Source organism: Leptonotus elevatus, chromosome 15 (genome assembly GCF_054856555.1).
Source record: "Leptonotus elevatus isolate MCC_2025b chromosome 15, RoL_Lele_1.0, whole genome shotgun sequence".
Classification (NCBI taxonomy): Eukaryota; Metazoa; Chordata; class Actinopteri; order Syngnathiformes; family Syngnathidae; genus Leptonotus; species Leptonotus elevatus.
In genome coordinates this window covers 10,341,582-10,365,874 of record NC_141253.1, presented here as the reverse complement: position 1 = coordinate 10,365,874, position 24,293 = coordinate 10,341,582, and the positions used below count along the sequence as shown (strand labels likewise).

The 24,293-nt window shown below is 38.5% G+C and overlaps 1 protein-coding gene across 3 annotated transcripts in view; it reads left to right on the top strand.

The window, feature by feature from the left end:
* Nucleotides 1-23,205, top strand: part of astn2 (astrotactin 2) — a 229,487-nt gene extending 206,282 nt beyond the window's left edge. For all 3 annotated transcript variants that reach the window (XM_086096391.1, XM_086096390.1, XM_086096392.1), the window contains exons 20-23: nt 6,250-6,391; nt 16,136-16,236; nt 16,707-16,890; nt 21,478-23,205. In XM_086096391.1, coding sequence (XP_085952517.1) covers nt 6,250-6,391; nt 16,136-16,236; nt 16,707-16,890; nt 21,478-21,724 — 674 coding nt within the window. In that variant the 3' untranslated portion in view covers nt 21,725-23,205. The remainder of the gene's footprint in view (nt 1-6,249; nt 6,392-16,135; nt 16,237-16,706; nt 16,891-21,477) is intronic.
* The last annotated feature ends 1,088 nt before the right edge of the window (nt 23,206-24,293 follow it).

Here is a 24,293-nt window from a genome sequence, read left to right as displayed (position 1 = left end):
TCTCTGCATTCAAAACGGCCACCAGTAAAAAAAAAAAAATGCACCTGTGTCCGTTGTCCGTTACATACACCTGCCCATTCCATAACCCCGCCGCCAATACGGGCCACTCAATCCGCACATTGTGGTCAACAAACCACTCACACACATGACGCCATACGCGCTGTTTGGGATTCATCCGTGAAGTGAACACCTCTCCAAAGTGCCAGACGTCATCAAATGGGAGCATTTTCCCACTCAAGTCAATTATGGCAGCAAACAGCAGTCAGGTGAAGACCCCAATGAGGATGACGAGCATGCAAATGAGTCTGCCTGAAACGGTCTCTCACAGTTTGCACAGAAATTGTATGGTGTAAAGATGCTGGCTGTGAAGTACAGATATACTGAATTGGAATTTTTTGCACAAACCTCACAGGTCTCAAATCCAGCCTGGAGCTTGTTTGACTGACAAAAATTAAAAAGCAGCCAAGCAATTATTCCAATGTTTTGTGACTAAAAATAAAGATGGCTTAGCCTTAGCAAGCCTTCTTCGATACCTTTGCTACCATGGAGGCAATGAGCGGCCACTGTTTAGTCACCATGCTATCCATTTAGCCATTCGCAGCCGTGGTACTGCGAAGTGTGTTTTGTACACGGGAATGACATCAACAAACATTATGGTGATCGGTTGGTAGAGGGCAAATCTTATGTCAGCCAATCACAAGCTGTGATAATTACAGACTGTCTTTCAAACTCCCAAGTTAATCTACTGCGCATGTCATCTTGTCCTCTCCAGCACATTTCTGCCTTGAATTGAATTGAATTATGTTAGCGAAATGAGCATTCAATTCGTGGCAACAGCTCTGATAGACAGTCCTGCAGTCGGCATGCTAATTGCACACTCCCCAAAATCTGTCACATTGTGCTGTGTGATAAAACTGCACAATTTTATGTGGTCTTTTATTGTGGACAGACTAAGGCCCACCTGTGTGATCATCATGCTGTCTAATCAGCATTTTAATATGCCACGTCTGTGAGGTGGCTGGATTATTCCGCCAAAGAGAAATGTTAGACATATATAAAAAAAAAATTTAAAAAAGGGTCTTTTGTTTATATAGAAAAAGTCTTAAATCTTTTAGTTCAAATCAGGAAAAATGTGTGAAAAAAAATAAATTTGTTCAGTGTTTGATAATTTCGGGGTTGTATTTGTATTTATTTATTTATGTATTGTAGTAAATTGTCCTTTTATCCAATGGAATCATATATAAACCAATGAATCATACTTTTATCAATCTGGCAAATGTTTTGACATTACATATCTGCTATATAGTCTATAGTACCTTCCTTGTGTGTTCATTATGATTGTTTGATACTACATTTTTTTCTTCAGACCAATACCAGTACGAGCTCTTGAGTACATAAAATTTCTCAAAAGCAATGACAGATAATTTAAGCGAAAACCCTAAATATCTCAATATAGCATTTTTCCTTAAAATTGCATGAAATTAAAGGACATTTTTTAATTCTTCTAATCATTATTTCCTGATCGTTTAACGGCCGCTAGCCGTCATGAGTCTCGATACCTTAAAATGAGACTGGGTATAACCGTATACGTATATATATATATAAAACAATAATTATGATGTAATGTGGGTGTTGGTTAAACAAAAAAACAAATTCTAACACACTCCCTCAAATAACTGTTGGAACCCATGGACATTGTGGATTAACACATAATTGTGCATACACACGCGCACACACATGGCTTTGTGTTTCAATCACATTCAATTGTCTTGCCCAAACTGTTGCTTTCCCAACTTTTACTCAAACTTGATTTTGCCTTAAACGAAGCCACCTTCAAGTGTGTATGTTGGTGGATTGTCTGCAATATGTGCGTGATGCATGCATATGGGTGCAGTGTGCATAGTAAAATATGTGCTCTACGCATACATGTGTTGCTTTTCTGCTCATTATTTGTAATTGGTCCTTTCCTGCCATGCAACTCCCTTTGCGTACGATGCCGTCCAACTGAGGCTGACTTCTCTGAATGTATTTTCCGTCCATTTTTTATTGCTATATTGTGTTGTGTTATGGCAGCCTGCCAGGGCTTTCTTTGTCTTCTCACAACATTTGGGTTAGTCTGGGTCAGGCAGTTCTTATACAAATATGTTTGATTTAACGGAATTACATCATACATTTCATGTTGTCCCTCTGCACCTCCCTGTGATTTGCTATCATTTGTTCCCCTCTCCGCTGGCAAAAAAAGATCCCTTGGCATCAGCCTTTTGTAATCGCCATGTAAGCCGACGAACACGCAAAATGGCTTTTACCGTAATAGAATTTCAGGGGCTGTAATGTTTGCCAGCTGTGTTTTGTCTTCCCTTTTTTTGGGGTATTTATATAAAATGTTGACCACAGGCACACCATAAATTGCGCATTTGTTGGTTTGTAGTTTTTCTACCAAACATTTTTCCAATTTGACTATCGATGAACTTTTGACAGTTACGTGAGCCAATTGGAAGGCAAGACATGAGTGCATTTGTGTTCGATGTTAAGGTTGTTACTTATACAGGGATATTTAATATTGACATTAGGTTTTTCTTGTCATGTTTATCAAATATAATGCCTTTATACTTTTCCAGAGTTCGTGCATATGTTCAGTGTAATGACAATAGTCGATAGCCGTAAAGCGGTAAAATAAGACATTACCATGCTGTGGACATTTGAACAATATTATGCATTTTAACCTGGTGACTAGAAATAGCATGCTAAAAAGCCTCCTGCTTGTATTTTAGAATCATCCACATCCACACTTTCATTGAATCATGCAACTATTTGTCAATTTGCCAACATCAAGTTTCAAGAAGTTCCATTTATATTTTGTTTTGGAATAAATGAACTGCAATTGGTTTGATTTCTTCTAGTAACACCATCACTTTCACTACAGGATTAGGCAAGCGGTAAAATGATCTCCATATTTTATCCTCATTTTGGTTAGCTCCTCACAAAGTGGCATTTAGCGAATGCCAACAGTACATTTCAAGCGTGGTCATGAAGGTACATCCGATACTTTAGTTGTTGACCCATGGAATGCGCTGGTCGGGTTCTGTCAGTAAGGGCTTTTGATTCTAAACAAACATTAAGGAGCTTAAATGGATGATAATACAGTAGCCGCCTCAAGCTTGACTGAGAGATGTCGTCAGCTCGTTGTTGGTGTCCTGCCAAGTCCTCGTGCTGTTAGAGACACATGTAGACATGAGCATGTGACTAAGTGGATCTTGTCATGCTCACCTTCAAGTTGGGGTATTTGACTTTCAATGGTTTATTTCTGAAATGGTAAGTTTAGGTTTTAAACATTTGAGGGACACGTTTTTTTGGATGGTCCAAGGCCAGTTTCCCAAATGTCAAGGTTGAGTTTAGGACCTTTGGGGGATGGTTTCTACATTGCAGAGTTAGGGTTTCGACCCTTCAAGTGATGATTTCCCAAATTACAAGTTTGGTTTTGGACTACCATGAGCATGTTTCCATAAATATTAAGATCACTTTTCAAACCTTTGAGGCACATTTTCGCAAATTTTAATTTTGAGTTTTGGATGTTAAATGTTAAATTGGGATTTTGGACATTCTACAAATAGTTTCTCAAATTGAAAGTCTTGGTTTTCTAACTTCAAGAAACAGTTTCAGAAACATACTTTGGGTTTGGGATTTTCAAAAGAAATTTTCTGAAAATTGAAATTAGTTTTATACCTTCTGGAGACAATTTCAGAAATGTTATTGCTTGGGGTTTGGAACTTTCAAGAACACTTATTGAAATGCTAAGTTTGGGTCAAACCTTTGAGCAATGGTTTCCTAAATGTTAAGTTAAGGTTTTGATGTGATGTGGTATAGAGGAGACCTCTACAAACTGGATCCCACTGACCTCCGAAGGTTTGTGAGGGTAGCGGATGTTGATTTCTTCTTCTTTTTTTTACAGAGTTTGTTCAAGGTTGCGAACGGTCGCAAAGACATTTTAATGGTCGCAAGCAGTGTTAAGTTTGAGTTTTGGATTTCAGTGGGGCAGTTATGCAAATGTTTAATTGAGTGGTCCGTTTTTCTAAATTAGCCTCATTATACCAAGCCAAGCATGAAACGCTCACTGTCGACACCTGGATGAATGTCTCAAAGATGTATTTATTTTTAAAGTGCAAAGTTTTTCAACTGTATATGAATGCCTATAAATGAACGTATTGGCAATTGAGATGATAAACCATTAGCGGAGAATCTAAAATCCGGAATTACATTTTGAATATTTGATATACAGTGTATAAAAGCAGAAAGATTGAAGCCAACCCATCAATGAGCTACATCCTGCTCGAACCAGATTAAACAGATGCCATGGACAATGGTTACGCAAGAGGAACATGAGTCAGTAGGCCTATCATTGGATTTATATGGGTCAAGAGTATGTGGTAATGACGTATACTCACTTAGGCCCGCCCCGAGTGGCTTTTACTTATGCAGGCAGACGTTACTCTCATTATTGAAACACTGATTGACATCATTCATTCTTCATACAGCGTCATCAATGTCATCAAACCCTTTCTTCTCTCTTATTTTGCTTTCCTCCTCGGCTTTTGTTCACACTGCACTTAGCTGTTTTTGTTCTATTTTTGAAAACTGCCGTCCAGTTGACATTCCTTAAATATTTGGACGCAGTGCAAGGTGAAACAGAGGCTTGATGAAGCCAAAATGTTAAAATGAGTAAATAGATCATTGGCAATTATATCTGTGAATAATTAAGTGGTCTGTGTGGGATAATTACTGTTCCATAAAATGCTGGCGTGTTAATTACTTTGGTGGTTAAAATGCTGGCGTTATGTTGGTGGTGAGAATGATTATTTAGTATAGTGCGGGCAGCAGAATAAGCATCAGTTAAATGAATGTAAACGTAATGATCATAGTTTGTATCGAGGTAGGTCGGTTGTTTTTTGCTCGTAGATTCAAAAAGACAAACTGTATAAATAATAATAAGTAAAAGTGAATAACATGCTTGATTATTTTCCAAAAAGCTTGCCTTTGACTGTGCATGCTTTATTCCTGGAAAATTCAATTACAGATGGGAGAGGTATCCATTAGGCGTGAGACCTTTATTTCTAGAAACACGTTTTTATTTTTATTTTTTACTTTTGTACAATATTAAAGAAAGTGAAGCCAGAGTTAAAAACATGAATGTATACAACACGTGGATGTTAGATCATATTTAATAGTGAGTAGGGAGCTTGGTAAGTTTCCACACTTAAAGCTGCTGTTTTGGTTAGCAACAGAGTTAAATTAGCACTGAACAGTAGCATCTACGTTATTTTTGTATTTTATTTATTTATTTATTTTAGAAAGTGGCATAAGATGGTGCCAGACAAGCGTCTTTTTCAAAATATTTTTTTAATAATATTCTACTGTTAGGTCATACAAAAAAAATAATGCAAACTCTACCCGTAAGTGGACCATGATACCTGGCGACAAAATCTAATTAAAGTGATGGCCGCAATTTGCGGAAATACGGTATTTATGTCCTACTATCAAATTTGTTTGAATTTATAATATGGCTCATTAATATAATGGATGTACTTTACTAACATATAGAAAAATATAGTGCAGCAAAATAATAATAAATGCATGCAATCTGAGACATGAATTAGAAAATTCAACCTTCGAAAGAAGAACAGCACAGGAATTTTAGGAAATTCTTGTATACTCACGTTTATTTCAACAGAAAGGTCAAATCACTCATTCACAGTTTTTTCATACTTTTCCGTCCCTTCTCCAACTTCTCTTCATACTTTGTGGCCTGCCAGCCAGATTAGTCGTGTATTTACAAGTTGGCGCTTGTATTATAAACTTAAACTAAGCTACCCTTTGCCTGTGTGTAGAAATAGTTGGAAATCTAACCTTTTCAGAGCTTTTCAACTGTTTTGATAGCTCCTACTTTTCCATTATCCCCACGAGCTCTGGAAAATAGCAATGTGGGTCTGCACAAAAACAAAAACAAAAAAAAGTTGCCTGCCACCCTTGTTGTATGACCCAAAAAGTCAGCAAAGTCATTCAGTATGTTTTTTTTTAAAGCTATAAATGATATACTTACAGTTAGGCGTTAGAAACATGCCACTTTTGTTTGCATTGTTTTCCAAATGTTGTACTATGTCCTATCTTGTATAGCTGAGCAATTCTACTCACCTTTCTTTTCGAACCTTTGTTTCATTTCACTAATCTTCTGTCCGATTTCCATCTCCCCGCCAGGCGAAGTATTGAGCTTGTTGGATGATCTCTTCTCGGGTTTGGGTTCGTCCTGCATTGTGCCCGGTAAAAGGAATGGCGAACATCCCCACACACTACTTTATTCCGTCGTTTTCAAGTGCCTGGAGCCCGACAGTCTCTACAAGTAAGTTGGATGCTCTTTGTCAAGTTTTCCTGGAAAAACTAACAACCCTGTTTGGTGAATTCAAGTTTTGTCAGTTGGTCATTTTCATGGCACGACTAGAACAGACCGTATTCACTCAGTTATTTCGTAAAAGTCCTGGAAGTATTGCCCGGTACATAACTGTGATATGTCATTGGACAAAGTATCAAGTATATCTTGACAAGGCCCTGGCTATGCTTCAATCAACTCACTCGCAATGTTGAACAAATCCAAATTTTAGAACAAATCTGGGAGGTGTTTAGGATGTTCTTCGATCAAAAGCCAAGAATTTTTATACAACTTTTGCTTCCAGCTTCAGACTGGACACGCTTCAGTTTGACTCACCGCTGTACCTCTGAGGTAGTAATAAATAGAAGGGTTGAACTGTCTCTTATCAATGTCCGAGCAATATTTGATCAGATCCTAGACCCTCAACTCCAAAATCAACAACCTTGCTAAGCATCATACTGTGAACTGCACCAGATAGTAAAACAAGAACAGACATAATCAGCGTTGTGGTCATATTGAATATTCTGCAATGATGTGCTGGTGGGGGACAACGATTGGGGTGTTTGGGGAACGATAGAGGAATCTGGTTTGCACCCGCTGAGTGCCAAGACTCTCAAGACATTCACCTCCATTTCTTAAGAGCATCCCGTGTATTTCCAGATAGAGGAGCAAGCTTCTTGTAACCAAATGGTGGCCTTGGTCTGTTTTGAGAAACTCAACGTAGCCCCTCAACCACAAAAAACAGGTCCATAATTTTAATCGGTGGGAATGATGATGTGTTAAAGGACAGTATGTGCACGGCCATAGATATCAACACGTGACATAAAAGTGATCCGGTTTGGTAAGAAAATAAATCTAAAACTTAAAAAAAAAAAACATTTATTACACTGAAACAGGTCAAAACACATGCATACTGTTGTGAAATGAACTTTCATTTGTGTTCAAATGTTACAGCTTTTAATACTTTATTCTGCATTCTAGGAATTCCAATCAACATTTTGGCTTCACAATCATGACTTTCCCAAAAGTTGCATCAGTAGATAAGAATATTTGGGGAATGGCCATTGGGTTAATCTAAAGAAATCTGTCTTCTACTTACACGAACTTACAAAACGAGGCTAATTTCAAACTTTAACAGACTTGTTATCTTTGTTTATGCATTCTTCACAGCGTTGTTTTGGACTGATAAGGGCTGAATTTACGGAGAAATTACGTCTGAGGGCACATCTGTTTGCAGCCAAACACACTAGGTAGCCAGATAAAACCTCCACTGGAGTTGGCGTCAGACTTGATCATTACTGAGGCAGACTTTCTCTTGCATTGGAGACAACGTCAGACTCTCATTTGAAAAGCGCTCAATTCTGAAAACAGTAAAGAGTTGATACTGTTGAACTCATTTGATTTCATAATATAAATTGATTATAGTTCTTTTTACAAACATGTCTAAATCATACAATACGGTGATGATGTTTTGGGGATAGTAGATGTTTTAGCTCGTGCTCTTAAACTAATAAGACTGTTTATAAATGATAAAATTAGATGAAGAAAAACCGAAAACAACAAAGTGAAGAATCATACATTGTGGGATTCACAAGCTCCTTTGTGTGTAGCCCTGAGGTTGCATCAGTGCCATGCAAGAATATACTGTAGAGGGATGCATAAAATAAAAGATATAATATATATAAATATATAACAAATATATATATATATATATATATATATATATATATATATATATATATATATATATAATCGTGTTTAATCACAATTTTTTCATGACGTCATCGTTTCTGCCCTTTAAAGTGGCAGCGTCTTGCCAAGAGCTCGCCTGCGAGAGGAGAACTTGTTTTAAAATGCTTGTTTTTATCAAGCTGTTGCTTCAATACAAGTAGTAAAATGATCACAATTACTGTGATAAATGAAAAATGAACTCCATCTTGTGATCGATGTCCGTGCGTCCCACGGCTGCCGCGGGGCTAATTTGATGAACTCATTCACTCCCCGTCATTTTTACAGAAGCACTCCTTTCACTCCCGGCTGTTTTACTGGATTTTGGCTGATTTTGCACGGCCCGCAGAATATTGTGTTCTATTGCTACAAAAACATGGAACCTACCAAAAGAAAGCTTAAAGTATCTTCTTTCATCAGAAAAAAATATATAGTTCTATCATTAGAATATAGCTATGTTTTATCATTATTCAAAAATCTAGTAATAGTAATTGAGTTTTTTTCTAACATTGTCCTGGTTCATTTTCTTTGCTCTGCTGCCACCTGCTGGCTGTTTGTGTAATAACTACCATTTCTTCAACCGTTCTTTGCAGTTGAGAGGCTACAAGAAAGCCGTCTGTAAGCTCTAGCATAAAAAATAAAATAAAACGTATAAATACGTCTTTTGGGGCCACTTAAACATTTAAAATGGAACGTATTTATACGTTTTTGGGAGAAAATTAGTTAAAGGAGGCGAGCATGTAAACGGCAGATCGGAATAGATCACGTCACATGTAAACAGTTGACCATAGATCTTCATTCGGAATGATTTCAAACTGAATAACTAAAACATCCCCGTGTAAACCTGGCATAGAAGTAAACATCATTTGTAATACATTCGTCGATTAATTGAACAAACACCTCTCAATTTTGCCATTGTTAGAGAACAGAATCTTGTTGGACACAGGCAGAACAGTAGGCAATCAACTAAAAGTTTGGGAAATGCGCACTGAAACTAATTACCAACGGAAAAATCGCTTCTAAACCGTCAACAATTGTCCAATAAATGTGCTAAACGTCGTCAGTTTGAATCTCTAAGCCTTCTCTGTTGACAATGAAGATGAACACAAGGCTGCTGACGAGAAACTCATTATATGAGTTATTTTCACGTCAGATGGCCTCTTGACTCATGAATCATTCATACCCCAAAAATGTGTCATTGATTGATGTTTTTCTACCTCCCGTTTGTTTTCGACTGTGTGCATTGTTGGACAATGTCCTCATCTCCTGCAAACTGCCCAACGTCTTCCTGATTACTCCTCAGCTGCTTCTAATTGTCTACGAAAGCCAGTCTCCAGACCAGACAGTCCATTTGTTAAAATTCCTTTGCCACCCCATCCATCTTATTGCTGGCCTGTGCAAACCGTGGCCTTTTGTTTCCCCCCCGCCCTATTAACGGACCCCCTTTGGGCACCCCTGCGAACAGTGTAGCACACAATATTAGACAAAAATAGACAACAATGTATTTCTTTTCCCTGTTTTTGATTGGCATGCAAATGAGTTAACATGATATATTTGAAGTCAAATGTTGCGCGCCAGTTGTTGCACAACAAGACCCCCCCCCCACCTCCCCCAAAAAGGTCAGTTGTTAGTTCTTAAATGACCCATACAACCTTTCCAAAGAATGACTCACGAGCATTTGGGGGATAGGGTTTATTATATGTTGTCCACACACTCTCTCTCTCTCTCTCTCTCTCTCTCTCTCTCTCTCTCTACTCGGCAGTACATCAACTATTTTGCGTTTTCATTTCCTTATGCCTCCGCTTTCTTTTCTTTCCAGTGTCTCCTTCCCCATCCAAAATGTAATAATCGGATGGCCATGTGAAACCATTGTCGAAAACGTTAGCAGGCATTGCCCGTCGATTGCAGCACGGGGTCAGATTCCGAGCGAAGGCCCCGCTTGCTTGCTCGCCAAAGTCGTTGACGAAAACGAACGCAGGCTGCACAATACGTTTTTCGACTGTTGATTTTCAAGATGCTGTCACTGTTATTTTGGGCCCCGATGCTGCTGCTGATCTGCAAGATTTGAGGATTTCCAAGCAGTCAGATATTCTAAGCTGCCACAAATTCCTGCGGCGGCGAGAAACAATTCTACGCGGCTCGGATTGATTTGTGGGCCGCCTCGACTGATGTGCGTCCAAACTGCTGATGTCATGGAAAAGGCGTCCCCTTCTGCCCTGGCGTCCACCCGCATGCCAAAAATACTGCCTTAATTGATCCTCTCTCTCTCTCTCTCTCTCTCGCCCTCGCTGTCACTTTGTGCCAGGCATCCTCTCCTCTCCTGTCATCTCTTGTTGGGACATACTTTGACTGTCTCATTAGATTACGAGGAAACTGCTCACTTTAATGTCAATGTAGTTCATTTACACGCTAATCTGACATTTGTCTGCCTTGTTGCTTGCTGAGCTTTCACCTAACTATGGCACAAGGTCACAACCAGCCAGATGCCAGACCACTGTGTGTGTGTGTGTGTGTGTGTGTGTGTGAGTTTAATTGAATTATTATACTATACAGGTTTATTGGGACCAACGTGTTTGACACAGCAAGTGTGTGTGCTAATTAAAATTGTGTATGCATATGTATGTGTGTGTGTGAGATTTTATTATTACACCTGCGGGTTCTAACAGGTTTGATGGACTGAAGTGTTTGTTAGTGGCATCTTAAGGTCAAATGTGTGTGTTAGGTAAATTGACTGACTTATACCTGTGGGGTCCGACAGGTTCGCGGGGAACCCAAAGTGTTGCACCAGACGAGCCGCCTTTTAAAAGTGTGTGAATGTGCGTGTGTTCCTGACTTTGCTCTTTTTCAAGGACGCGTTTGGCACTAAAAAGCAGCGCGTTTGCAGGGGAGCTTGTTAAATCGGGGACAAAGGCCAAGTCCGCTGTTAGTGAGGAAACGCTGCCTTTTGGGGTCAAGGTTAGGATTGGTTTTTAGTCGCCTGTGATTACAGTGTGTTTACGTCTATGTAACATACCCCCTGAAAAAGTGTGTGTGTGGGGGGGGGGGGGGGGGGGGTAAGCGAGGGTGGGTGGCCACAGAGGTTTGTGTGCGTCTTGCCAATTTTCATACTTGATGTTTGACATTCTCGTGGCAGGCCAAACCACGTTTTGGCTTCTTTGTGCTCCCAAGCGATCTTTATCATCATCGGACACCCTGTTTATTCGACCCCCTGCGCCGCCTCTCAATCGCATCTTACGAATGAAACCCAAACTCGCTGCCAAAGAAAAAAAAGTTCCTTTTCAGTGATATGCGAATGAAGCTCAAAAATGTTTCCCCTCCATTTCCACATAATATGTTAATGTCTTTGCACAATGAGCAGTTATCCCACTCTTGTCTCAAACCAGCAAACAAAAACATCTACACAGTCGAGTCCCCGGAGAGGCTTTAAAGTCCTGGCAGAAACTATTTTATAACTGCACATAACAACCTTGTAATTGCCGTTGGGGTAGACTGAAGCCAAGTTTTAAAACACTGCTATGAAAAGTTGGCAAACATAGACGTTGGATTGCCGTGATAAAATGTTTCCCTTGTTATGATAGAGTACAATAGAATAGAGTAGAATAGAATATGTTTTTGGTTTGCACACCACATCATATTTTCAATTTTAATCAAAGTTATGAAGCTAACAATTAGCCATCCAAACAAAACAAGCTAGCTAGCCACACAAGTAAATTATAATAAAAATATATAATTGTTGGAAAAAATTATAATAATTATTATTATTATTATTATACATGATGTCCAAATATGACCGGGGGAATGAGTAAAAAAACAAAAAAAAAGGAAAATCGAGGAGAAATAAAAATATGAAAAATTATAAGTTAAATAAAATCCAGGAAAACCGAGGGTAAATCAAGAATATGGAAACAAATATTTTCTTTAAAAGAAAAAAAAACTGTCAATATTCAAATCCATGAGTCCTGAACTGCCAATATGCAGAGATCAACTGTAGTTGTAAGTTGTAATATCACCACCACCACTAGATAGCAAATATGTCACACTTACACTGCCCTATACTACAACGTGATTAGGCCTAATATTTTTTAATTTTATTTATTTATTTATTTATTTTTCAGCTTTGCAGGACAAAGCGCTCGCTTAATGTTGGTTTCTTGTGCAGCAGTGTTGTGCCTTGAAGTGATCATTTTTATGCAAGAGATCCCTTTGCACTGGAAAAGAAAAGCACTGTATGCGGTTATTTTGTTATTTGCTTCAAACCTTTTGTTGTTGGAATTTATTTTAAGTATTATTTATTACGTATTAATGCGTATTGTTATTTATTATTTATTATACATATTTTACATATATGCGCATATTTTGTCCAAATTTAAAATGGCATGTTTTTTATACATCTGGTGCCCCCCCCCCCCCCCCAGTAGTACTGCTGAAAAATTGTCACCCCCTCCAGCATTTATGTTGCCAATCCCTCATATAGTATATCCATAGTTTTACAACGCATATTTAACTTAACTCAACTCCTTATTTGTCAAGCACTTTATTAATAACAACCACAGCTGTAACAAAGTGCCGTAAACATAACATAAAGCACAATAATTAAGACACCGATAACGATAAATGAATAAACAAACGGTGTGTGCATTTGAGAATGAAACTATAGCAGTGGAATGACAGCTAGACATGGATAAATAAACAGGGCCTTTGATAGTCCAGTTATCCTAATTTCCTGCTCGCTTTGTGCACCCATCTCGTCCAGCTGCATGTAATACTGCGGCCATGTGATTTTAACAGTGTGAGTCTCACAGGCCGACCTTGTTTTTGCTCGGCAGAGGAGCCACCAAATCTCATGCAAACTTGTGTGAGGTTCTTGGGGGAATACCACATTCACAAGATCAGACAAACTATGCGAGCAATGCCCAAAACAGGTCACGTTACAATCAAAACAAGCAGTACTTGGACCGTGCCTCAATAGACATAATTTAAAACATTGCAAATGGGTTTCGGAAGAAATGCAATAAAAATATTCCAATTCGTATGTTTTTTGAATTTGTGCATGAGGCATGGTTAATACTTGGAATTTGGGCTCGGTTGTTCTGTCTCGTTGTGTTTTTGCGGTAGTCTGAATTGTTTTCATAGTGGCAATTCTATAAAGAAACACTAATTGAATAAAAATGTTGAAACATTTCATACTTATGAATTAATTTGCTCCTTCAAAGCACTCACTGCTGTGCTTGAGGATGTTTTCCCATGCTTTTTTTAAACACCAAATAAAATGTAACAAACAGACAAACTTTTATACAAATACAACATTTACGCAACCATACATGAAATATGTAATATATTGTTGAAATTGTTCTGCCTTGTTGTTTTTTTTGTTTTTTTTAATGCTTCATAGTGAAAATTATATCTGTTTTTGGGTCGCTTGATGCCCATTTTATGAATTATCATGTGGTGCAACCAAAATGAAATAACCAATTTGGGACTTTTATTTTGAAATGCATTTAAAGACAGAAGTTTGTATCATCCACAAGACAATCAAGAACACACGGGAGCAGCTATCAGGTTAACTATGTAAAAAAAAGTTACCCTTTTTGCTACCGGTATTTATTATGTCGTGGTCATATTTGGACATCATGTAGTACTACCTGAAAACAATGAATATGTTTGTCTATTAAATATCCATTTTCCTTATAATTTTACTTGTGTGGCTAGCTAGTTTCTTTTGTATAGTAGCTTAATGCTAGCCTCATAACTTCTATTCAAGTTGAAAATATTACGTGTATGTGTTGGCCCAACCATCGTCTGGTGTGACCATTGTAGAAAGCTTTCCATGATAGACGTATGTTCTAAATGGCAGATGTCCTAAATTGTAGATAATAGTAAATACTAATATTAAGAATAAATATTTTATGTGTTTTAAATTAAATTAACTGTGCTGGGTCTGGTGATATCCTTATCCGTCCATGGGCCATTTACATAATGACTCCTACCCCAAAAGTCACCCAGCATCACATTTATTATTACTATTATTTATTATTATGTATTACTATTATTATTTATTATTATTATTTATTATTATTATTTATTATTATTATTATTATAAGAACTACAAATGAAACCTAGCAGCTTTGCTATATTTAGGTATGTCTAAATTTGTATGTCATTTTTTTAATACAGTTTACTGTCTCTAATAAATGAAATAACTATATATATTCCACATTCTCAAATATGTATGTTTTTTGTTAACAGGTATAGATCCTGATAGATATTTACCCATTTATTCCTTTGCGTCTTTGATACAGTTGTGCATTTTGATGATTTTTCAGATCCAGTGTTTGTGTATTTTTTCCCCCCAATGGACAGTTATTTTTTTTTTTGCATATAGTTCATTTTTCACCAAATATTGAACCGCAACTATGAGCGCAATGGTCTGAAAATATAAGTTGCCCTGCCCAGTCAGCCGCGGGATAAACGAGCAGACGTTTAGTAACAGTTTCCATGGGAGGATCAGCGCAGGTGCTTTCACTTATACCGGTTGTTGGCCAGACTGAGGTTTGGCATCGCCTTGCTTGGATATAAGATATTACGAGGTGACACAGGTGCGACAAAACAAACAGAAACTTCAGGGAGATGTCGTTCAGACGTGGTTTTCCCCCACAGAAAGTCTTAATAAAACTGAACAACCTTTAATACAATACAAGAATTTTCTTTGTGGTTTTGAGTGAAAATGACCACAAAGATTCTCCATGGTTATGCTTGCAAGCACGAGTTTTTCCTTGCCACTAAATGGATATTGCTGGGTGCAAATTCCACATGGTCCGTTTCTTCCCACACTTCCTTTTTCATTCGCCATGACACACCTTGACATTTGCAAAAGGACATTTAAAGGTGAGATGCGCTCGCGTCTGATCTCCGACCGTCTCAAACCGTTCCCCGTGCCATACGATCCGGGTGCTGAGCGGTCCTGAAGTCTGTCACTGAGGCCTTCCAAAAATCTTTTGTATTGTTTGACATTTCCACAGGGAAAATCTTTGGCCTGGTTGAGTTCATGTGGGGACAAGTCAGACCCTGTTTTACTCCTAAACATTATTCAACCCTGTGGATTCTTTGAAGAAGACCTTATGCGGTGCTAACTTGAAAGTCGAGTGATAGAGTTTGTTGAATTTTTGGCGAAAAAGGTGTCCTAAAAGCGGCATGTTGGAGAAGGAAGGGATCAGCACGACGTTCTTATGTGAGTGAGGATGTTTGTTTACCCCAAAAGACTTCACTTGAACCGGCATCGACGGATTACCTCCATGTGACGTTCTGAAAGGCTGACAGTGGTAAGGGAAGAACAATTTCACTGCAGGCATCTGTGAAGGAATTCTAAGCAGAAATGGCTCCAAGTCACTTAGTGTTGGTTTTGTTGGTTCCGATGTTTGGAACTGTTCCTGGTTTTATATTAATGAATTGCTGCTTCCCGTTTTGTTCATTGCCTTTGGCTTGACGGGACTCTTATTGTTCAACGCAATCACATTGTTGTTACAAATGACTTTTCTTCTTCTCTCACTGTTGTTTTGTATTTGAGTTTGCTGAGCTAAGACGTGAACTGCTACATTAGCTTCCGCGCTAGCTAACTAGTCACAGACTGTTTCACTGCCATAATAGGTAGAGTGTTTTATATTTTATTTGAACATTTTACATCACATTTGTGGTCGATTTGAATTCATATTTATACTGGCTGTTGTATATTTAAGGCCTAGAAGTGTTTTGTTTTTTTATACAGATATTTACTGTAATTGTCACTTGACTGCTGGCTAGCATAGGTGGTAAGTGGAAATGTGAAACTTTGGTTGGGGGTGTTTGGGAATTACACATGAAATATTATAAGATTTAATTAATCTACAGACATTTACATCAAAACTTTATTGAGGTCAAATGCTTGCTTTTGAATGTTAATACCAGCAATTCTTTTGCAGGGTCATTTCATAATCATGTAATTGTTGTTTTCAGGTTCACTCTCTATGCGGTGGACAGCCGGGGTAGTCACTCGGATGCCAGCTACGTCTATGTACGGACGTCGTGCCCGATGGTTGACGATAGCCGAGCTGAAGGTACAGACATTCTCAGAATTGTTGCTGTCGTCCATTTTTTTTTTGTGTGTTTTCTTGGTAAACACAAAAGAAGAAAAATAGCAAAAACCTACTCTGATGATACAATCGAGCAATTATCGCATTACAGTTTCTCAAATGCCGCGTGGTTTTGTTTTTTCTTCATTCTGTAATTTATGCTAATAAATCATATGAAGTTGGTCTGCCGCTCTGGAGAAAGCACATCTGAAGGACATAAACCAACAAACTTGTTTTCCCTGTCACTGCACTGACTTAAACGACCTTTGGTGTTGAACTGACAAAAAGAAGAAAAAAAGAGCTTTGGGGGGAAAAACAACGCAAAGTTACCCCAACATAACCTCAAAAATTCAGAATTGCAAGACTGAGATTTTTCAAAACAACCTACTCGACGTCCTTTTTGAACACTTCAATTCATCTCCTCACATTGTATCTGTTTTCCCTCGCTTTTCAAGAGATTGCAGACAAGGTGTACAACTTGTACAACGGCTACACCAGCGGCAAGGAACAGCAGCTGGCGTACAACACCTTGATGGAAATCCCTCCTCCGCTGCTCTACCGAGTCCAGCACCACTACAATTCCCTCTATGAGAAGTTTGGTGACTTTGTGTGGCGCAGCGAGGACGAGCTGGGCCCCAGGTGAGAGGATTTGGGATAGCGGAGGATGCTTAAAATAGGGCCCACTTCGACGTCTGCGTAATCTAACAGTTACAGCCATCCTGAGGCTTCTTACATAACTATAACTGCCTGGTGCTTTCTGGCAATTTTGCTTATAGTTATTCTCTGTAATGGTAATGCCAAGACGGTGAAGCTAAAGGTCTTTAAAATCCTGCAACCCAAATTGACTAAGTCTACGTTCACAGTTAAAATTCCATCAGGTTAAAATTCTGGTTTCTGAAACATTCGGGATGCTCTGATTACACATATGAGCAGACAGTTATTTTATACGTATATTAGGGTGACCATATTTTTATTTTCAAAAAAGGAACTCGAACTGACCTCAAGGGGTGAGCGGGGATCAAACCCGCACAATCTGATTTGGCAGCGTAGAACCTGGACATGCCTGGGCAAAAGAGGACGTTTGGTCACCCTAACGTATATATACCGATCTAAACTGCCACGCACATTTCCACTTTTAATTTTATACGCTCAATAAAAGACATTATTCATGTCATCCGCCACACTAATAAAGTTATCGGTTTCCTCCTTGCTCCAAAAGTGTGCTGCCGTGCTAAGTCGCCATGTTTGTTTACCTCTGCTTGTGCATTTCCGGCGGGCATAATCACCGTAGAGACAAAAAATAATATGCAAACGTCGCAGAGAAATCAATGAATTCAAGTTCAGCTCATTTAGCGTGTGGCAACGTAAGATGGCCGCCACACATACAATGAGTTCCTTTAGACCAGTGGTCACCTAGGACGTACCCCCGTCATGTTTATATGACTGTCAAGTTCAGATGGGACCTGAATGCTCGCTATACTAATAATAACAACCAGCATATTTTCAGGTTGAACTATTTACTGGCCAAAATTTCGAATCGAGTACACAGCTGTGGAGCCTTATCAGCTGAATGCGGAAGAAGGTCTGATCTATTCAAAATGGTCTCTACTCTTATACTGTCTTGGCCGCCCACCCACATGGGGGATGGCTCAGCTGAAAATGTGTGACCTGATGGTCTTAACTGGTTTCAACTGGACGAGGGTCCCAGAGTGCAGATAGATAGAAAGGCGCCAAGCCTAAGTCAAGTCACCTATCTACTCATTAAGAGACCTAATCTAACACGACCAAATATTCGGGTTAGAAAAGGAGTAACCCGGGGGTCTTATTCGGGTTTTTGCGCATTTACATGCATTTCAAAACCCGACGATTAGCAATATCGGTTATATTGGTCTCCCCTTTCCACTTACCGGTAGTTCTATTTACATTAGCATTCGCTAGCTGATAGCACAGTTGTGTTCCTACTTCACTCTGGTTATCACAGTTTTCCTCATCACCATTGTGAGGTAGCGTGCCGAATCTGTTTGACTTTTGAGATTGTTAATTGTGCCACTTTTAAAGGACTGGAAGTTCCACGTTGATGGTGACATTTGCCCTTGCTGTTTTCCAATGTTTCCCCAGAGACACTTTTGTTTTCAAAATGGCCTTGATCAGTGCAAAATCTGTTGGCCAATATCTGGATGATGTTTTTTTTTGTGGACATGAATTTGTGTGTGGGCACCGGTGAGGTGGTCTCGGGTCTGCTGTCGAGGGGATTGGTGGGGTGTCCTCTGGAAGAGCGTGCTTTAGATTATTTACTACCTGAAGTTGGCAGGCTTGGAGCCTCATTGAGAGTAATTTACAAGCGTGGTGGTGCCTTTTTTTTTTTTTAAAGGCCAAAAGAAGAATGGCCAACTAAAACGTAAGCACAATCAGCACTCAACCAGGCACCAACTCTCCTTGGAGCTTCCTGACGTCCACGTGGATTTATTTGAACGGCTCTATTTATAGCTGTATTATTCTCAACATCAATACCGATTTTTCCAAATACACAAATGCAAAAGTATTCCCATGAATCACTCTTGAATTTCTCCACGTGAGTCCAAACATAATGAAATGAGCTCTAACCTGAAAGTCAATTCCGAGTTAGGTTTTTTTTCCCTCCACTTTGTGTGTGTTTTGTTGCTTTCTGTTTGTTCAGCGTCATAAATGTTTAATTTGTCTCCAGTTCACACGCTTGTGAGTCTCTCTCGATTATGTGTTTGGTATTCTGTTGTGTCAGACACAAGAATTTTCAAGGGGGGAAATGAGAAAATGTTTCCCCCATTTTCTGCAAATAAGTGAAAAGGATGTCTGTACTCCTTTTGCCTAACTAAAGACAGATGTTGATGCTCAGCAGACGCTGCTTTTCAAAACAAATGGAATTTTTCCCCCTTCTCCGTGTGTGTTTTCCTCGTTTTCAGAATCCCCACAAGTTTAACAACCTTGAATTGAAACCCAACTGTAGCTGTATTTGCTTGTTTCTCTGCATTGCAAGCATCTTTCCTCGATTGGGCTTTTTGCGTCGTAAACAGTGGCAAGCATCGCGGAGGCGCATATCCAAATTCTGGCTTTCACTGACTTCCAGACAGCTGCCTCTGGTGGGCTGTTCAACAACATCGCTATCCGACGATTCAACGCGCAGCTGCATGCGATAGGTTCGACCCAGGCTGGCAGGCAGGGCACGATTGCTGCGGCTTGGAATCAGCGGCTGCGCTACGCTACCACAAATATGACATGTTATTTGTTTTTTTGTGCATCTGTTTGTTTTGTGGTATCAGGTAAACCTCTGTGTTGACCTTGATAACATATGCACAAGCACAACTTTTGTGAACTCACAGCTGTTGCACTAACAACAAAAGGTGAAGCGAACAGTTAGGTCAAAATATCAGTACTTTACGAGATGAAAATTAAATTAAATTTTATTGTACAAAATGTTCAAACTCAACATTTGTGAGTCAACAGAATTGGAGTTTTTTGGGGGAAAAAATCACAAAAGTATCAGTATGGCAAAAATAGGACAGCGGAATTCACAATTCTGTGAAGAATCTGATCTTGCTAATTGCGTCGACCAATCGGATTTTAATAATATATCGAATTGACAGGTAAATTAGTAAGGGAAATTACCAGGATAATGAAAATGTCATCACATTTGACAAAGCAGAGAACAATTGCTGAATTTCTCGACAATAATTGATGATTCATGTTCATTGCATAAACTGTTTAAATAAACGGTGAAAACATTAGGAAGACTTTATTTGTGAGCAAAATGTAAACAAAATTTACAACAAAGATTAATTAATAAATAAATCTTTGATGTACCCGATATATTTATTTCTTTCTTTTTTTTATTCTTAGAGTTGTACACTATAGTTTCAAAAACATGAAACATGAAGGGGATACTTTTTTTTTGTTATACTCGACTGATAAGGATCCATATATATATATATATATATGTATATATAATTTATTTGTAACTAACAATATGTCAAACTGTTGGTAAAAAAAATATTCCTAAATTAAAATATATGGGGAGATCGGTGCTAGTTGTATCACTTTTTAAACGTTTATCCATTTCTTGGAAGCAATACATCATATATAAACAAAATGTATACCAGATGAAAGACCAAAGTCTTAGGTATATGTTTTGCATTCATGTCATTTTCATACTTTGTGTCAGTGCAGAAGTTATAAGCCATCAAATAGAGGGAGTGAACATGTGACATGTTGCCCCACTAACGGGTAAATTGGCAGACTATATGGGGTAAGTTGTCACACTGGATTTTGCAACTAATAAAACAAGGACAAAATTATCTCTTTTCTTTTTTTTTCTTTTTTTTACAGCTAGAGAAATAGTTTGTCATTAATCTTGAAAAATGACTATGGTCATTGAGCAAACTTTAACATAAAACATGAAATAGATTATAGTCCTTAGGAACTGCTTGCATGTAGGTCATGGCTCTCAGCCTCAAGTGCCTGTTTTTCTTCCCTTAAACTGGAAATTTGAGATTACCAGTAAATTAATCAATGGATTGCTGGACTGTTCATCATGAAACTTAAAATAGTCCAGACGTGGGCATACTGTAGTTCCAACAACTGGGAAATCCATTTTTAAACAATGAAACAAAACCTAGCAAATTAATTTCCTCACTCTTCAGACTCATCATCTTAAGGGCAATTCTGGCATTTGTAAACTGAGTTGCCAGAGGTGCATTTTTCATTGACCCATTCTTTGCATACGTGACAACAAACCCTAAAATGACTGTGACAAGTTTCCCCAAACCACCATGCTGGCTAAAACTTGCTCTAGTTTAAAGTCAGCTTAAAACAGAGCAGTGCCTGAGGCATGACAAGATGTCTAAATCTCTTTTCTAACTAGTCCACATGATTTGCTGCTAGAATTTGTCTATGTACGACGCCTGTTTCAAAATATATGAAGTTGAAATGTTTTACTTTGGGTTGTGCAAAACAGATAACTGGCACTCATTTGAGTTCTTCTCAGACTGTACACAACCCCTGACCATTTATACGAAGAAAACTAGTATTCCACTTTTTGTTACGCCCTCTGGTGGAGAAGAAAATTGCAATGTGACAACTTACCCGGTCCCCCCTACTTATTTTACTTTTTGACCCCCCCCCATCCCCCCCCCCCCAAAAAGGAATGTAATTGTTTTTTAAATTAGCGCGTTGTCCATTGTGTGATTCTGCCAGAAAGGCCAACCTGATCCTCCGACGGGTGGACAAGATCAGCCACTACTGCCGATCCCTCCTGCGCAGCACGCACATCCAGAGCCGTACCGACACCATGGCGTACGTCTACTGCCGCAGCGACGACGGCCGGATCCCCGGCGGCGGCGGCGGCGCGTGGAGCGGCTCGTTGCACGAAGGCCGCACCGCCTGCACGGAGAAGCTCATTTCTGTACAGCGCAATACGTACAGCAACACCAAACTCCGATGAGTACGCGCGATGGGAATGCATCAGCTGACATCGGCCTGCAGCGGGTTGTCTTTGCGAAGAAATCCATTGGATGAAAAACAATTGTGTGTGACTTACTTTTAGCGTAAGACACAATAACAGAAGAGCGACGCGAAAATGTAGATAGATGATGATGGAGGGTAGAAGATAAACCTCAGCCAATCAGCCAGCTGTCTGTTTAAATACGTTGAATGTAACATTGTCGTTGCTTTGTTCATGCTTTTACGTGAAACACTTAAAAGAGAGATAAAAAAAAAAAAGTACAAATCTTAAAGGTAAATTTGCCTCTTTAAAAAAAAAAAAGTCATATCTTGAAAAGGACAAATGTTTTTGCATTAATTGTTTTTAGGTTTTCAAATCCGGGCAAAAAAAAACAAAACAAGAACATTTCGCACTCAAGCAAATTCATAGATACTCTCCAAATAGATCCTGGATCAGTATTAAGATGTCTTGGCTTCTCAGTCGGTCGGCCCGTTTGCAAAAGGTTTTGGTGTAATCCTGCAGACTCGTATGTGACAATTGAAAAAGACTGTTGGCATAGCCAATGCATTTAAAAATACCGAGGACATACCCAAAAGTGCCCCAATTATTCACCCACTGTATCCCATTTGAATGTCTTTTGCTAACCAAAACAAAAGCACCGCCCCTTAAAAAAGATGTTACGTTATAGACATTCCAATAGTCTGCCAACATGTTCACTAAACACTTTATTTAAAATAGAAAAAATAATAATATATATATACAGTATATCTCCTTAATATGGAAATGAACCTGTCTGAACATTGTTGACTGAACTAAAACAATTTTATTACAAAGCAATTCGGTTAATTTTTTATATGTTTTCATGGTTTTTGATTTGACAAAACTCGAGATAAAACCCCATTTTGTACGCTTATAATCAAATTCATCATTGATCATTTCTGTCCCGATGCAAACGAATGATGTTTGTGTTTACCGCGGCACCATGAGCCTGTTCTCAAGAGAATTGTCAGGTTTTATACAAAAATAATACATTGAAACTGACTTTTTTTAACTGTTTTGTTTTTTCTCTCTGAGTGATTCTTTTGAAAAGAATTGAACCCAACCACAAGAGCTGTAATTGCTTTGAATGTAGTGTTTATTGCACTGTATGTTTCTCTCTCTCTCTTGTAGCAGGAAAATAGCCTGGTTATGAACGTGTTATGAACTTTTCCAACAGTTTCCTGCAAAACCTTTTTACAAGATCACATTAAGGATTCAACCGCCCAAAACAGAAATAGTGAAATGTCCTGAAAAAAACTGAGAGCTGATCTCTCTACTTGTTTGATTTTTTTTTTTACCTATACAATGCCTTTATTTACAGTATGCTCATCTTATGTTATATAAACTGTAAAATTAAATTATATTGTACATTGTACACTTGTATAAAACTGTATTATGTGGATTTTATTGTCCTTTTTTTCTGAAGAATGTGATATATTAAAAAAAAAAATGTATATACCAAATAATGTATTGGTCTTATTGAGCGTTGTGTCCATTTTACATATTGGATCAAATTGTTTTTTAAACTTCCACATATTAGTGGAATGTTTGTCAAAATCCACTGCTGGTCCCCCGGCAAGATACCGCTCAAATTTAAGATCGCTTTCCATATTTAATATTACAGTCACACAAAAGCAAGAGGCCTTAATAAGTGTTGCTAAAATAAGTTAAGCTAGGTAACTGTTGCCACGCGCAGGCTTCATAGCGTAGCACAGGTGTGTAACCCTGGTCCTCGAGAGCCGCTGTCTCCCTCCTCCAACACAGCTGACTATTATTAGCTCATCAGCAAGCTGTAGGAACGATGCTGTTCATCAAATCAGGTGGTTTGGGATTAACTATAAGATATTAAGCTTTCACACTTTAAAGCATTGGGTACTGACAGTGATGAAGTGATGATAATTTGTTAAAATCTATATTTACTCGTACATTTATGTTTCCAGAATTATTATTTACACATTCGTACATTTTGGTATTTTTTTGGTAAAAGTAGCTAAATTAGTGTGCCGAATCTGCTGCTCTCAGTCATTTACTTGCATTTACCTTAAGTGTGCTAGCTTCTGATTGGTTATTGTTAGTCAGCTGATAGGGAATCAGGAAGTGTTGTCGCTTGTTTAAATCATACTGCCTTTTCATTTTAGAAACAGTGTCCTATTAACCACCAATGAATCCTCACATTAGACTATAGCTACGTTATGTGCATTTGTCGTAAGTTCCTGAGTTTTTTTCTGGCAAGTCATAAATTTGTCATTTTATAAAGTGGCAAATTTGTGAGTTTTTTTCTCGCATTACCACCACCCCTGAAAAAAAAAAAAAACTTATATATGGCCTTAATACGGCATCGTACGTTCAACCACCATTACCTCTCCAAAAAATAATAAAAATAAATTGTAGTAAAAACGTGTCATTAATTGAAGAGCACTCAGCTCGGAACCTGGGTGGCCCCTAGCCATCGTATAACAGGCTGTTGACTGATACCTTTTGTTAAGCAGCGTACATTCGAATATAATTCAGCATGGAACGTCCTTTTCAA